General features: G+C 42.5%; 1 protein-coding gene across 1 annotated transcript in view; it reads right to left on the bottom strand.

Moving 5' to 3' along the window:
• Window positions 1–17500, bottom strand: part of pusl1 (pseudouridine synthase like 1) — a gene marked incomplete at its 3' end in the record, with an annotated part of 50917 nt that overhangs the window by 31930 nt on the left and 1487 nt on the right. The window contains exon 3 of the mRNA XM_084338759.1: window positions 3632–3819. Within this exon, the coding sequence (XP_084194885.1) occupies window positions 3632–3819 (188 nt within the window). The remainder of the gene's footprint in view (window positions 1–3631; window positions 3820–17500) is intronic.

Consider the following 17500-nt stretch of genomic DNA (forward strand, 5'->3'; position numbering starts at 1 on the left):
TCTGTGTTTCACTACACACATGCGTGCATGCTTACCAACTGTCCATCTGCAACACTACTATCACCGACATCTAAGAAGGGAGATCCCCCCTTGAATTGGCCCTTCTAAGGTTGCCTGTGGTGCATTTTTCCGTATTGTTGGGTTTTAGTGAGTTTTTCCTTACCTTCGTGTGGGGTATGTCTGGGAGTGTTGCATTCATTTATTTTGCATTTATTTTGAATTTGTTGGACCTTATGGTGTTCTTGTTTTGTTTCTTGACTTATTGTGATGTTTCTTCTTGACTTGTTTAAAGAAGACGTGTCCGGCCCATGGGGACATTAACGTGTGTTGTCGGGCCTTACAAATAAATTTGATTTGATTTGATTTTTTATTTTTTTTAATAAAGATTTGTTAATTAAAAAAAGAAAAATGTCAACTGAATAGGAAGATACCATATTTCAGCTGGGAGCTTAGCCTGTGTGTGTGTGTGTGTGTGTGTGTGTGTGTGTGTGTGTGTGTGTGTGTGTGTGTGTGTGTGTGTGTGTGTGTGTGTGTGTGTGTGTGTGTGTGTGTGTGTGTGTGTGTGTGTGTGTGTGTGTGGAGGGGGGGGTATATTACAGGGAAATATTGGTCCAAAATGTATGTATTTTCTAGGGCTGACCCCGATTAGTCGAATAGTCGACTAATCGATCGAAAGGAGTCGTAGTCAACTGCCAACTTCTTAGTCAAATGCAATTTTTTTTTTTTTAATAAAAAATAAATAAATGTCATTATTTCCAAAAGCAAAGAGGCCCAGAAGCGTGGCTAACGCTAATGGTGCGCATACCAGCTAGGCTAACTGCCTAAGAAAACAGGCACAGAGGCACTGGAAGAGGATTTCACACACTAGACATAATATCAAGATGTATCCATCAGTGAACCAATTGCATGCTTTCGCAGAGAAGCCTTCAGTCGACTCCTTCAGACATTAAGCACCCCCACAGCCTGCAATTTTTTTTTATTTTGCATTCAGGGGGGTAGTCGACTACCAAACGACTATCGGCACATTTTGGCCAATCAAAGTCGATCCAAATCCTTAGTCGGGTACAGCCCTAGTATTTTCACATTGTCTGCTAAATAACTGAATAATATCCAAATAAATGTCTGTCACTCACTGAGGAAAAGGTGTTTTTTTTTTTTTTTTTTTTGCAGCATTTTGTTTTCCTAAGGGATGAAAACTATATTTTTTGTGTGTCATTGTGGGGACATTGGCCGGTCTCCACATGGTAATGGGACTATTTTAGGGCCAGGGGTCATGGTTAGGGTTCAAGGGTCAGGGAATGAATGCATGGACATGTGGCTGTGTGTGTGTTTGATGTTTTAAACATCCCTTGACCCGGAGATTGAATATATTTCTGTGTTTAATTAGAACGTTTCACAGAATCTCCTTTTCAAGAGATTCAAGCTGCGTTTCCACCCGAAGTACCCAGAACTTTGTGGCCCAGGAGCTACAGTTTCAAGGAACTAAAAGGTTAGTTGTCAGCGGGTTTAACCGCAGTCTAAAGATCCGTGATGATTAGGCAAATGAGTCCGCTGACGTGTGACAAAGGTCTCAATCAGACGTTCCAGTGTGTCTCACTAAGTGAACTCTACTAGAACATGAAGGACAACTTTCTCTGATCAGATCCTCCTGATCAGTTAAATGAACAGAGCAATGTTCCCTGCAAGCTCTTGTGTCATATTTATGAATAATACATTTTTATTGAAAGATATTCTCTGAGGTATAATAATAATAATAATAATAATAATAATAATAATAATAATAATAATAATAATAATAATAATAATAATAATAATAATAATAATAATACACTTGATTTGTATAGCACATTTCATACAGGAATTGCAGCTCAAAGTGCTTCACAGCAGCAAAAAAGACAGGCATATCAAATCAGTTTTTCACATTAGTTTGAAATAGACAATACAAAAATAGTTATTGTCTTTTATACCTATTTTTATGTCTGCACTTTATGCATTGCTTTTATTCTGTCAAAGGTATTCAAATTGTATGCTATTTGCAGTGAAGCACTTTGAGCTGCAATCCATGATGAAAGTATGAAAGGTGCTATATAAATAAAGTTAATAATAATAATAATAATAATTATTATTATTATTATTATTATTATTATTATTATTATTATTATTATTATTATTATTATTATTATTATTATTATTATTATTATTATTATTATTATCTTCCTCCACATTGAACAGGAACATGCGACCGACGGCACAACGCACTGGCAACTCACACGAGTCCAGATGACTTGTGGTGTTCCCGGCCGCAGGGGTTTTGTTTGGAGTGCAGATCCCTCTCTCGGCACCAGCGCTGGGTTCTAAGCTCTGTCATCATCATCGCTGTGCGCTTGTTGTTGAGTTATGTTCATCTCGGGGGAACAGGCTTGCATTCGATTTGATTTGATTTGCAGTCTGCTGTGAAAGAAACGTGACGTCGCATCCAGTGTTGTGGTACTCGAGTCCAGGACTCGGACTGATTTTCAGGACTCGTGACTCGACTTGGACTTGGACTCGAGCATTGACTGCATTCGGACTCGGAAGGTGCAGACTCGGACTCGGACTTGTTCATTGATAAATACCGTTTTCTTTTATAATATGCCCTAATCATTTGGCATAAGATATTGATGGCTAAATTAATACCGTAACATTATTTAATTCCGTGCGAGGGCAGACACGTGTGTTCCACCTACATGCGGATTCACGTCGATACGCTCGTGTTCAGTACTTAAAGGGGAACTATCTTATAAATGGCCTTTTTGAGTGTTTAGCATTGTTTCCTAGCTATGTGAACTTATATTAATATGATCTATGTCTCAAAATTCTCATATTGGCGCATTCTTCCAATTCTCCTCTCACAATATTCACCCTCACTGAACTGAGTCATTTGAAAATGTGCGCGATATGTGATGTCAGAGAGACACCGCTGCATGTTAATGTTCAGGCGACGACGACGCTGCGCAGTGGTTTAGGAGCCCAGGCTCAAAACGGCTCGAGATCTTGAGGTAGAAAAATGCTGTTTTTGAGGACTTGATTAGAAATACAAAACAATGAATAAAAAAAATATATATATTACAGAGGTGTTCCATAGACTCACAGGAATTGTGTAAAAGTGCCCAAATAGTGAAAGAAATAGTAAAATAGTTCCCCTTTAAGATGCCTAAAGAGACGCCCCGAATCGTGCGCTTTGCTTACACGAATTTTACATCAAATTCCAGCAAGAGCACTGCTAAATGTTCAATATGTAAACAAACTATTGAAGAGAAGACGGGGACAATCTCAAACTTCAACAGACATCTGTGGAGTGGACTCAACCTTGATGACTTGGATAATGGGGATGCAACTCAGACTCGACTCTGGCTCTTCTTTGGCGACTCGGACTCGAACACTGGGGACTCGAGACTCGACCTCGAGATTTAATGACTCGACTACAACACTGGTCACATCTGTGAAGTAACAGCACAACGACCCACGGGTTATCCTATCTTATCCCTCTTTTTCTTAATTTTTTAAGGGTTTACGCTGCGTTTATTTTCCCCATCTACTGGGCAAGGGTCAGTTATATAACAATCTTATACAAACAACGAAGCGTTCTCACCGGATTTGCTCCGTCTTCAGGTGGTAATTCAGGGCCTCGACAATGACGTCCTCAGTGAATGGCGGCATGTCATTCCTGCGCTGGAGGTCAAAGTGGGCGGAGTTTGAGAGGGCGTGGACGCCTGAGTCCGTCCTGCTGGAGACAATTAGAGGCACCGGGTTGACTGGTTTCAAGCACCGTAACGCATCCTGGAGAGAGAGAGAGACATAGAGACATAGAGAGAGAGAGAGAGAGAGAGAGAGAGAGAGAGAGAGAGAGAGAGAGACATACACATACACACAGATATAGAGAGAGAGGCACACACACAGATATACACACAGAGAGATACACACACACACACAGATGGACACACACGCATATAGAGAGACAGAGTGACACACACAGAGAGAGAGCGATAGAGAGAGAGAGACACACAGAGACACACACAGATGGACAGAGAGACACACACACATAGAGAGATAGAGAGAGACAGAGAGAGAGTGAGAGACACACACACACACAGACGGAGAGATAGATAAATGGACAGAGATAGAGAAACAGACAGAGAAAGAGACATACGCTGAATTAGAATTCTCCAGGCTACATACTAATTGTATGCAATTTTCAGTATCTATTATCTATTAGTATGCAAATACTGTTTCTATTAGTGATCTATTAGTATGCAAATACTGTTTCTATTAGTGGTCTATTAGTATGCAAATACTGTTTCTATTAGTGATCTATTAGTATGCAAATACTGTTTCTATTAGTGATCTATTAGTATGCAAATACTGTTTCTATTAGTGATCTATTAGTATGCAAATACTGTATGTGAAAGAGATGTGTATGAATACTAAAAAGACCAACATCTTACTATGTGATGATTTCAATCCCTGATAATTTCCAGTTCCAGGTCAGAGGTCATAAGAAATGTCGTCGACCGATATGGGTTTTTCAATCGTCGATATCGATATTCAGAGAGCAGGGTGGCTGATATAAGGATGTTTTAGGTAACATCCAGCCACTAGATGTCGCACTAGAGCACCGGCATGTCATTTTTCCAATCAGATAAATCAATAAATAAATCAACTTTCTTTAATGAATATAACTCGTCAGTTTCGTCAACATAAATAATCCAATAAGGGCACGGGTTGGTACGAAAGTGATGGACACGTCTTGATGGAGCGCCGAGCGCCAAGCGGATGCAGATAGGCTACACCATTTATGATCAATGTTTTATTTATATATTTTTTTGACGAGTCATATACTATAATAGTATAGTAATAGCATGTGCAGCACGATGTTCATAATTCATGGAGCCTTCATGTTGTGCTATATGGTCACCCAGAGGACAGATGAAAAACAGAACACAACACACACATCTTCTTTATTGATTTCTTGTGTTATTACAACATCGAGATGTCTGTGCCCTCAGTCACGTGAAGGTCAGCTCCTCTGTCGGGTTATGAAAGGAAGTGTAACTAGACACGACTATTCACATCACGTCCCGCCACGAGTGTGACGGCACTGTGGCGACAACAAAGTACATCGAGACATCAAACAGGCCTCACAAAACACCAGCCGCTAAGACGCCATCGTAGTTCCCCTGGTGATGATGTACCAACGCGGTTCTCGTCAGAAAACCTAAATACACAGATGGTTAACCGTCTGTAGTCGTGTGGTAATGAAAGGTTAACCTTCTGTAGTGTGGTAGTGAAAGGGTTAAATATTTGTAACCTATCATTCTGTTGTGAGGAGGACATGTGATAATCGGGCCGCACCCTGATGACATCACCCAGAGGAGAGCAGAACTCCTTTCTCAACTATTCTCAACTGTAGTAACGCTAATGTAGGTACAATTTGAGGAAGGTTGGAAAGAATTGTGTCTGTAGTTCACTAGAGGTCTGCTCTCCTCTCCTCTGGGTAGGGATGCCCCCCGGACCCCGGTTTTAAACGGGAACCGGTTCTATATTAGAAAATACCGGAGTATTTATAAGCTCTGACGTCCTCGGTACTGCTATCGATACTCTAGAGAAATTATTATTATTATTATTATTATTATTATTATTATTATTATTTAAAAGTTGCGAACGATCCTCTCTCTGTCTCTGCACGAGAAGCGAGCCGCAGCCAGCGAGTCTCCTCGCGAGTCGCTCGCTAGTGCTACACATAGACATACGGGTCCTACATACGGGTACTCCTTAATGAAAGTGTCCCCGACGCCCCGTGCTATAGCGCTCTGCACACAGACAGCAGCTCTGCATGCACTGAGTCGTGATCATGGCGGATAGAGCGAAGCGTTCTAAAGTATGGATATACTTTACAAGGGTCAATGCCGACAATGCACGTTGCCACAAGTGCAACAAAACATTTGCCAGTAAGGGTGGCAATACGAGCAAATCAATTTATCAAAACATCTGTTGGCAAAACATGATATTAGTGTGCAGAAATGCGCGTATTCGACTGCCTTGCGCGCAGTGTTCCATCTGCATCCACTGCAGCCGTAACCGTAAGCCAAGATACGGAGTTGCCTAGGCTAATAACGAATTATTACAAATAGGCTAATAAACAAAACAATTGTTTAGCTACAAATACTACAATCTAAACTTTTTATAGATCGTCAAGCTGAGGCGTCAGCCACTATGTCCCAGGCCAGTGAGCCCAGGGCCACCACACATCCTCCTCCTCTACCTCCCTCCACCACCCAAAGTCCTTTCTCCCTAGCAGCTGCTAGAGGAAGGATGACAGAGGATAGGGTGAACGAGTGTCACAGTTCTGTTAGCCTTTTGCATTTGTTGTTTATTATAAAAAGTCTATAATTCAGAGTCAGACACATTTAAAACATTGTTGCTGCTGTTGCTGAAGAAATTATATTAATTTATTATATTTATTTATAAAGTTATATAAAAGAACATTGCTGTTGCTGAAGAAATTATATTTATTTATAATACTTATTTATAAAGTTGTATTTATAAATAATAAAGCAATGTTGATTCTGTTCTTAATTAATTGTCTTTTTTTCTTGCAAAAAAAGAACCAAAAAGAACCGATAAGAGTATCGATAAAGTACCGAACCGTTAAGCAGTATCGATAAGAGTAGTAGTATCGATAAAATCCTAACGATACCCATCCCTACCTCTGGGTGATAATAGTGTCTGTAGTTCACTAGAGGTCTGCTCTCCTCTGGGTGATAATAGTGTCTGTAGTTCACTAGAGGTCTCCTCTCCTCTGGATGATAATAGGGTCTGTAGTTCACTAGAGGTCTGCTCTCCTCTGGGTGATAATAGTGTCTGTAGTTCACTAGAGGTCTGCTCTCCTCTGGGTGATAATAGTGTCTGTAGTTCACTAGAGGTCTGCTCTCCTCTGGGTGATAATAGTGTCTGTAGTTCACTAGAGGTCTGCTCTCCTCTGGGTGATAATAGTGTCTGTAGTTCACTAGAGGTCTGCTCTCCTCTGGGTGATAATAGTGTCTGTAGTTCACTAGAGGTCTGCTCTCCTCTGGGTGATAATAGTGTCTGTAGTTCACTAGAGGTCTGCTCTCCTCTGGGTGATAATAGTGTCTGTAGTTCACTAGAGGTCTGCTCTCCTCTGGGTGATAATAGTGTCTGTAGTTCACTAGAGTTCTGCTCTCCTCTGGGTGATAATAGTGTCTGTAGTTCACTAGATGTCTGCTCTCCTCTGGGTGATAATAGTATCTGTAGTTCACTAGAGGTCTGCTCTCCTCTGGGTGATAATAGTGTCTGTAGTTCACTAGAGGTCTGCTCTCCTCTGGGTGATAATAGTGTCTGTAGTTCACTAGAGGTCTCCTCTGCTCTCCTCTGGGTGATAATAGTGTCTGTAGTTCACTAGATGTGTGCTCTCCTCTGGGTGATAATAGTGTCTGTAGTTCACTAGAGGTCTGCTCTCCTCTGGGTGATAATAGTGTCTGTAGTTCACTAGAGGTCTTCTCTCCTCTGGGTGATAATAGTGTCTGTAGTTCACTAGAGGTCTGCTCTCCTCTGGGTGATAATAGTGTATGTAGTTCACTAGAGGTCTGCTCTCCTCTGGGTGATAATAGTGTCTGTAGTTCACTAGCGGTCTTCGCTCCTCTGGGTGATAATAGTGTCTGTAGTTCACTAGAGGTCTGCTCTCCTCTGGGTGATAATAGTGTCTATAGTTCACTAGAGGTCTGCTCTCCTCTGGGTGATAATAGTGTCTGTAGTTCACTAGAGGTCTGCTCTCCTCTGGGTGATAATAGTGTCTGTAGTTCACTAGAGGTCTCCTCTCCTCTCCTCTGGGTGATAATAGTGTCTGTAGTTCACTAGATGTCTGCTCTCCTCTGGGTGATAATAGTGTCTGTAGTTCACTAGATGGCTTCTCTCCTCTCCTCTGGATGATAATAGTGTCTGTAGTTCACTAGATGTCTCCTCTCCTCTGGGTGATAATAGTGTCTGTAGTTCACTAGAGGTCTGCTCTCCTCTGGGTGATAATAGTGTATATAGTTCACTAGAGGTCTGCTCTCCTCTGGGTGATAATAGTGTCTGCAGTTCACTAGAGGTCTGCTCTGTTTGGCCCCTTCACCCCTGGGGGACTTTATTAGGAAGAAAAATAGTGAGCTTAGTTCAGCCTTCAGGGGGGAATGTGTTGTCCAACCTATAAAGTCTACTTTTGCACACAATGTTCTCTCCATTAAAGGTTGCACTGGCTGGAATGCCTTGCCTATGGCTATTCGAGAAAGTCCTACATTTGCTGCTCTAAAGAGACAGCTTAAATCATGGCTCATAGGCAGGCAGACCTGTGAACACTAGGCCTAGTGGCATTTGGGGGGCGATAAGCACTTTATGATAGCAATGAGCACTTTGTTGTGTTATGATCTCTGATTATCACATGTCCTGACAACAGAACGACGGGATTCAGGTTGAAAATCTGCAAAGTGGCCCTACATCCATACCCTGATTTTGCAATTCAAGAGTCATTGTGTTAATCAAGCAATTGTTTTATGACAGAAGGAAATAAATGGACTGCGATGGTAAACGGACTGTGTTTATATAGCGATTTTATCGTATTAAGCGCCTTGCTCAAGGACACATCGGCACTAGGGGTGCACCGATGTATCGGTCGGGTATCGGTATCGGCCGATAAGTGCCTTGTTGACTGCAATCGGCCGATAAGCTCGAATGTGCCGATGGCAGTAGCCGTTAAATATCCATCAATTTGTGTAGCGTCAAAAGACAAAAAAAAAGTTCACTCGCGACCTGCACAACGCCATCCCCAGTCCCCCACACACACACACACACACAAGCTACTGCATCAAAGTTACTACTTATGATTAACAAGGCATTCGTTTTGTGGCATTAACGTTATATAGTTAGTGTTACACGTTCAATAACATCAGCATATTATTTACCCGAACGTAGCAAGCATTATGCGTTCATACTAGCTCAGTTCCTTCCGTTGCTCATAGAGCCCTGAGTTTTACCCATTCTGCAATCTGTTAATAAAGTTTTCAATCAGAATGTATAGAAAGGCTTTGTTTTATTATAACATTCGTTGCAGTAAAATCATTATGCCTCGTTTAAGTCATCCTGCAGAGCTAAAAGCTAAACGTCGGCTGCGCCGCTGTTGTTGTTGTTGTAGAATACCTCTCGTCAAAATCAATGGCGGACAAAAGCGGAAGTAAAAAATGTATACGCGCTTGCCGATTGGTGGTAACAGCAGAGGCGGGTGCAAGCGGTGTGTGACGTAATTGGCAGAATCGACTGTCAATCAAAATTTCATTGGTTGAGAGCCCTGGTTGAGACAATAGTATCCAGCTGCAGCCCAGCCGGTAGACCATACTGGGAGAACTAGTATCTAGCTGCAGCCCTGCAGAACATACTGGGAGAGAGATAGTGCTATTTCGTGATGTTTCCTTTTTTTAAGTAAGTAAAGATATATATATATATATTTAAAAAAAGAATGTTGCCATAAATATCGGTATCGGCCGATTGTGTTAGTTGAACAATCGGTATCGGTGGCAAATTTTCATATCGGTGCATCCCTAATTGGCACGCTGCCGGGAGAAGCCGGAATCCAACCAGGAACCTTCTGATTACCAGACGACCGCTCTACCTCCCATGTGAAATAGACTTTGGCTGATACCGATAACCCATAATACCTTTTTCTGTTATGGAGGATAAGCAACATGGATGTTTATCTACATGGATGTGATGCTACTCTGAGCCTGGTGAAGGTTCCTGGGTTCCCGGGCGTTACTTCCCACCCCATGGTGCCGTCTCCTTGTCTGGCTCATGTGTCTGTGTGTGTGTCTGTGTGTGTGTCTGTGTGTCTCTCTGTGTCTGTGTGTCTGTCTGTGTGTGTCTGTGTATGTCTGTGTGTGTGTCTGTGTGTGTGTCTGTGTGTCTGTGTGTGTGTGTGTGTGTGTGTCTGTGTGCATATGTGTGTCTGTGTGTGTCTGTGTCTGTGCGTGCGTGTGTGTGTCTAAGTGTCTGTGTGTGAAGACAGTAAAGGGACTTTCACAGGATGTTCCCGCAGCTGGATCTGCTGCATGTGGACAGTAGAGAGGCCATGAGGAGGAGGAGGAGGAGGAGCAGGAGGAGGAGGATGAAGAGTGGGAGGAGGAGCAGGATAAGGAGGAGAGTGGGAGGAGGGAGAGGAGGAGGAGGAAAGGCATGAGGAGGAGCAGGATGATGAGCAGGATGAAGAGGTGGAGGAGGAGGGAGAGGGAGAGGAGGAGGAGGGGGAGGATGAGCAGGAGGAGGAGGAGCAGGATGAGCAGGATGAAGAGGTGGAGGAGGGGGGAGAGGGGGAGGAGGAGGGGGAGGATGAGCAGGAGGAGGATGAGCAGGAGGAGGAGGAAAGGCATGAGGAGGAGCAGAATGATGAGCAGGATGAAGAGGTGGAGGAGGAGAGGGCTGAGGAGTGGGAGGAAGAGGAGCAGGAGGAAGAGGAGGGAGAGGAGGAAGAGAGATGAGGAGGAGGAGGAGAAGGAAGAGCAGAATAAGGGGGAGCATGAGGAGGAGGAATCAGGTTTCCTGTCAGGGATGGAGCCCCAGCCTCAGCACAGCAGGAGAGTTGTTGGCTGAGGCTGAGGCAGAGAGAGCGTTTGGGTCAAATTGTGCAATTCGTGTTGCATTCAGACCCGGGAGCTTATTACACAACCACTGCGTCTACATGCATGTGAATGAAGTGGAAGTGTGTGTGTGTGAATACATGCATGTCTCTGTGTGTGTGTGTGTGTGTATCTGGGTATGGGTACCATGTGTTCTAATCCAGTCTGTTAACACTCTCTGTCTCTTTCTGCCAGTCAGCAGGATTCAGGAATTAATCTTCAAACCAAACCCGCTAAAACATCTGCTGGCATTCCAGCCAAGTCTGGAACAACTGCTTTCTTTCTTCTTCTTTTTTTTACCAAGAGTTAAATCAACAACAAAAATGCTCTCTCACACATCCTACAGTAGACAACCTTTAGGGTGGATCTGATAGATACTCCCATATGTAGCAATGGATTACATGTAGATAGTACTGCTTCTATCCCCAGGGCCCAGTAGTAACCTTTAATAACCACCTTTAATCTCAATCAGCTCTGTTTTTTGTGATCCAGGATCAGACAACTCGGCCATATTTTGTGTCCCGGTATTTCAAAGCAATTCAGGATAGGATCACCCTGATCCAGATTCTGACTTTTCAAGATGACTAGATCCTGAATATCAGTGCTTTAATCCTACCGATCTCCATCTAGTGGAAATGAAAAAGAATACAAGGAAGACAAGAGACCACATTGCAGAGGCATCTGTAATTATTATATTTTGTAAATACATAAAGTACATAAAATCATAATGGAATTGGAATGAAAAAGAATACTCCCACTAGGTTAACAAGAAAAAAAACATTCATTCAAAGGCAGCTGAATCATCCAGGCGTGCTTTGACAAGCTGTATTCTAGTGAGGTTTCAGTTTGCTGAAGGTGATGACAGATGATGGCCTTTTTTTGTTGAAGATAATTTTTCTTTAATCTAAATTACATTTGTGATTCACAATATTTGTTGTGATATTTGTACGAGCATAAACATTTATGTCATCAACATTTGGTTGAAAACAAAATAGGCCAGCCCAAACATGACCAACAAATTTAAAATGTAATGTATTTGCCATGAAGGCAAACACATTTGTATTATTTCAGTTAACAAACTTTGCCATCTTATTTATATTGAAACATATTTTTAAATAAATTGTATAGTACATTTTGCTCTGATAATCCACTGGAAATCCAACCCTCTGATGGGATCAAGATAATCTATTTTTTTGGGATCAAATTGATCACAATCCTGTGTTGTCGGTTTGAACTACCCGTTTTGAAGATTTGATCCAGATTAAACCTTGGATTTGATTTCCTGATCTGATCGGATATCAAAGTGATCCTAATCCTCCTTTTTGGTTTTGAACTAAAATCCAAAACCCAAATCTGATCCGATCAGATACGGATTAAAAATTGAGTTTTTGCATTTAGCCTTTTTTTTGTACCTCATTGTCTGCATTTGTACTTCATTTATTGTACTTAGGTTGTACTTTAGTTTGTATATTGTATATGTGTATAGTGTTGGGACTTTATTCATATTATACTTACTTTTGTTTACAGTATGAAGCACATTATCAGGGGGCTCATACAGAACCAAGCATTTCACTGTAATGTACATCAACTTTATACGTAAGTAAGTAAGTAAGTAAGTAAGTAAGTAAGTATTTATAAAGCACCTTTCATACATGTCATGTAGCTCAAAGTGCTGTACACAATTATAGGCATATATAACGATAAAAGCAATAAAGTCATAGTGATCAGTTAAGTTCAATGTTTAAAAAAAAAATAATAATAATAATAGTAACGTAAAAATGAAAATAACGTAAAAACAGTAATTTGCTTACCAGTTTGGGAGAACAGGTCCGCACAAACATTTCCGCTCAGTGGCAACCGGAAGTGCACTAAACCAATGCACTTGTATGGTAGGTAGCAATGTTTAGGTCTTATAATACTAGTGTAGTTACGTTTTTATCAGTGGTCATAGTTGGGTCCATAGTGCTTTACCAAGTCCCATGGATCCATCAGTGGCCGTGTATTGTGTGCGTATGTACCCGTTCGCTCATGTGGTCAGTGGCCAGAGTTGGGTCCACAGGACTTATCCAAGTCCCATGGACCCATCAGTGGCCGCGTCTTGTGGTAGAAAGAAAGAAAAAGAAAAACGTATAAAGAAAACAGTCTAAAGTTTGAAAGTTTGGGAGGTCCGCAAAAACACGCCTTCAGCTCAGAAGCTGAGGCGTGTCAAAAACTTTTGAAAAACTGGAGGCGTGTCTCCTATTGTACCCATTCCTTCATCTAAAAAGTTTGAAAGTTTGGGAGGTCCGCAAAAACACGCCTTCAGCTCAGAAGCTGAGGCGTGTCAAAAACGTTTGAAAAACTGGAGGCGTGTCTCCTATTGTACCCATTCCTTCATCTAAAAAGTTTGAAAGTTTGGGAGGTGACAAATAAAAGCAAACTTGAACTTGAACTTGATTATAGAGCAGGTTTGCTGGACGTTTTAATGTTAAGGACGTCCCCAGATGTGTGTACATTTGGCCACATGTCTCCATTTAATACAGATCTGTCCCGCAGATGTCCCACTGAGACGATCTGTTTTGTTTGTCCTGTTACTGAATGAATGAATGAATGAATGAAAACTTTATTTCACAGATTGCAGAATGGGTACAATGCAGTACAGCAATACACACAATTGTTAAGGGGATGCAGACCAGAGAAAGACGTTTACAAAGACTGTTACAGTACACAGAACTGCATTACTGTCTATAATATATACTCAACCCCACACGTCCCCAAGGACTTCAAAATTGCGAGAGTGACCCCTCTGCACAAAAAGGGCAGCAAATTAGACCCAGGCAACTACCGCCCTGTTTCTATTCTTACCTCCATCTCGAAAGTCATGGAGAAAATAGTCTAGGAAAAGGTTGAAAAGTACCTGGCGGAAAAAAATCTAATCTACGAATTCCAATCTGGCTTCAGAACGTCCCACTCCACTGACACATGCCTCCTCTATTTGAACGACCACATCAAACAAGAGGTGGACGCGGGCAAATACTGCGGCATGGTCATGCTGGACCTACAAAAGGCCTTCGACACTGTCAATCACTCCATTCTGATTGACAAGCTAAAAGCAATTGGTTTTGATAGTTTATCAGTGAGCTGGATGCAATCCTACCTGGAGGGGAGAGAACAGATGGTAGAGGTAAACGGTACTCTATCCCCCCCCCTCACAGTGAGCTGTGGTGTTCCACAAGGAAGCATACTAGGACCGCTACTCTTCCTAATTTATGCAAATGTCAGCCTGTGACTGCAACTTGTTCCTGTTTGCGGACGACTCGGCCCTGCTGGTCTCTGACAAGAACAAGTTGCAGGTTGAAAAAACCCTCAGCTCGGAACTAGGCAAAATCTGCATATGGCTCGCTGATAACAAACTATCATTACACATGGGCAAAACAGAGTCCATTCTCTTCGGTTCAAATAACAAACTCAGCAAGACCGACGGCTTCTCGGTTACAGTGGGTGACAATATTGTCACAAGGAAAGACGAAATTACCTACCTGGGTTCCATCCTAGAGGCTAATCTTTCCTGTGACAAAATGGCATCCAATGTAATAAAAAAAGTCAACCAACGAACGCGTTTCTTGTACCGGATCTCCTCTCTGGTAAACAAGAATACCCTGAAGACTCTAGCAGGAGCACTCATTCAAGGGTACTACGACTATGCTTGCACCTCATGGTACCAAAGCACCTCAAAGGCACTAAAAAACAAATTACAAACATCTCAAAACAAGCTAGTCAGACTACTACTTGACCTGATTCCTAGAACCCACCTCACCCCTGCCCACTTTGACAACCTAGGATGGCTTAGAGTAGACGACAGAGTACAGCAACTTGCAATGGGCCTGGTCTACAAGATACACTACGCGACCAAGGTACCCATGTACATGTCAAAATACTTCCCAAAGGTCAGTGAATACCACGATCACAACACCAGAGGGAGCTCCACAAATCATGTAAAACCCAGATTCGGCTCAAACAAGGGACTAAACACGTTTCGCAATTATGCCACATCAATGTGGAACGCCCTACCTAAAGCTGTAAAGGAATGTGAATCACTACCCACTTTCAAAAACACTCTCAAAAAACACCTACGTGAGACTGCAATTCGAAACTGGCCCCTACAAATGTCCTAACCTAGTTGTACAGTAAATGACCAAGTAAGGCTTTGTCAGTATTCCAATGTACAGTGTAAAATGTGTGTGTGTGTGTGTGTGTGTGTCCCCCCCCTCACCTCCAATGTACAGCCCTCACCCAACCCACCCAACCCCACCCCACCCATCCAACCTCCTCCAATGTACAGTTTCTACGCCAAATGTATACACTCCTTTTCTGGACACTTTTGTATCACAAACAGTACTGTATTTGCAAATCTGATATGTCATAAATGTATAGATGTAGCAGTACTGTCTATCTGTATGTCATGTATGTCATATATGTTATGATGAATTGAAAATGGGGGACCCTGATGTAAACAAGACAAAAGTCTTTCTCTGGTCTGCATCCCCTTAACCATTGACCTCATTTTGACCTCTGACAAGTCCATGATCTCCAGTAAAGGGGTGATAGCATGCGGGTTAAGTGATCATTATATGATTTTCTGTACCCGCAAAAAGCTAAAACAGAAGGCCGGCTGTCACAAAACAGTCACATCTAGAGACCTCAAAACTTACTCTAGAGAGGCCTTTAACCTAGAACTGGGGAGCTTGGACTGGTCAGATGAGCTCAGTGGTACACAGGTTGAAGAAACATGGCTTGGATTCAAAACCAAATTCACAGCAATACTCAACAACATGGCACCGATAAGAACCACCAGGGTTAAAAATCGCGCTGAGGCATGGATGCACACTGAAATACTGGCCACTATGAAAACCAGAGACAAAAAATGCTCTGAACTTCATAAAAGTCAGACAAAGCTTTCCAAAAGCTCAAACAGTGAACTCCAAGCCCACGTGGTTGAACTAAAAATCCAAAGAAACAGACTAAGAAATTACGTAAACACCATGATCAGAACCGCAAAAAGAAATTTCATCAACGACAAAACTGAGGAAAACAAAAACAAACCCCGCGAACTTTGGAAATTACTCAATAATCAACTAGGCTGCAGTAAAAAACTTAAAACCAGATTCTCAAACATAAACATAAAGACGGACAACACGCTCATCACAGACAAGCTGGATGTAGCCAATTACTTAAACATCTTCTTCACAAACATAGCCACAACACTGGTAAACAAACTACCCTCCCACTCAGGGCATTATGGGGTAGAACACATAGTAGCATACTACAAAAACCTAGGGGTCCACAAAGACGACTTCAAACTTGAAATGGTAACAACCGATGAGGTACTCAAAAAATTGAGCGCCCTCCAACCTAACAAGGCCACTGGCCATGACAACATCCCCTCCAAATTCCTCAGAGACGCAGCAGCCGCCATCACCCCAGTCATCACACACATAATAAACCTCTCTATAAAACAGGGGCACGTCCCCAAGGACTTCAAAATTGCGAGAGTGACCCCTCTACACAAAAAGGGCAGCAAATTAGACCCAGGCAACTACCGCCCTGTTTCTATTCTTACCTCCATCTCGAAAGTCATGGAGAAAATAGTCTACGAACAGGTCGAAAAGTACCTGGCGGAAAAAAACCTAATCTACGAATTCCAATCTGGCTTCAGAACGTCCCACTCCACTGACACATGCCTCCTCTATTTGAACGACCACATCAAACAAGAGGTGGACGCTGGCAAATACTGCGGCATGGTCATGCTGGACCTACAAAAGGCCTTCGACACTGTCAATCACTCCATTCTAATGGACAAGCTAAAAGCAATTGGTTTTGATAGCCTATCAGTGAGCTGGATGCAATCCTACCTGGAGGGGAGAGAACAGATGGTAGAGGTAAACGGTACTCTATCCCCCCCCCTCACAGTGAGCTGTGGTGTTCCACAAGGAAGCATACTAGGACCGCTACTCTTCCTAATTTATGCAAATGACATGTCGTCAGCCTGTGACTGCAACTTGTTCCTGTTTGCGGACGACTCAGCCCTGCTGGTCTCTGACAAGAACAAATTGCAGGTTGAAAAAACCCTCAGCACGGAACTAGGCAAAATCTGCATATGGCTCGCTGATAACAAACTATCATTACACATGGGCAAAACAGAGTCCATTCTCTTCGGTTCAAATAACAAACTCAGCAAGACCGACGGCTTCTCAGTTACAGTGGGTGACAATATTGTCACAAGGAAAGACGAAATTACCTACCTGGGTTCCATCCTAGAGGCAAATCTTTCCTGTGACAAAATGGCATCCAATGTAATAAAAAAAGTCAACCAACGAACTAGATTCTTGTACCGGATCTCCTCTCTGGTAAACAAGAATACCCTGAGGACTCTGGCAGGAGCACTCATTCAAGGGTACTATGACTATGCGTGCACCTCATGGTACCAAAGCACCTCAAAGGCGCTTAAAACAAAATTACAAACATCACAAAACAAACTGGTCAGACTACTACTTGACCTGAACCCCAGAACCCACCTCACCCCTGCCCACTTTGCCAACCTAGGATGGCTTAGAGTAGACGACAGAGTACAGCAACTTGCAATGGGCCTGGTCTACAAGATACACTATACGACCGGGGTGCCCATGTACATGTCAAAATACTTCCCAAAGGTCAGTGAATACCACAACCACTACACCAGAGGAAGCTCAACAAATCATGTTAAACCCAGATTCGGCTCAAACAAGGGACTAAACACGTTTCGCAATTATGCCACAACAATG

The sequence above is a fragment of the Notolepis coatsorum genome, assembly GCF_963971535.1.
Source record: "Notolepis coatsorum genome assembly, contig: SCAFFOLD_306, whole genome shotgun sequence".
Lineage (NCBI taxonomy): Eukaryota > Metazoa > Chordata > Actinopteri > Aulopiformes > Paralepididae > Notolepis > Notolepis coatsorum.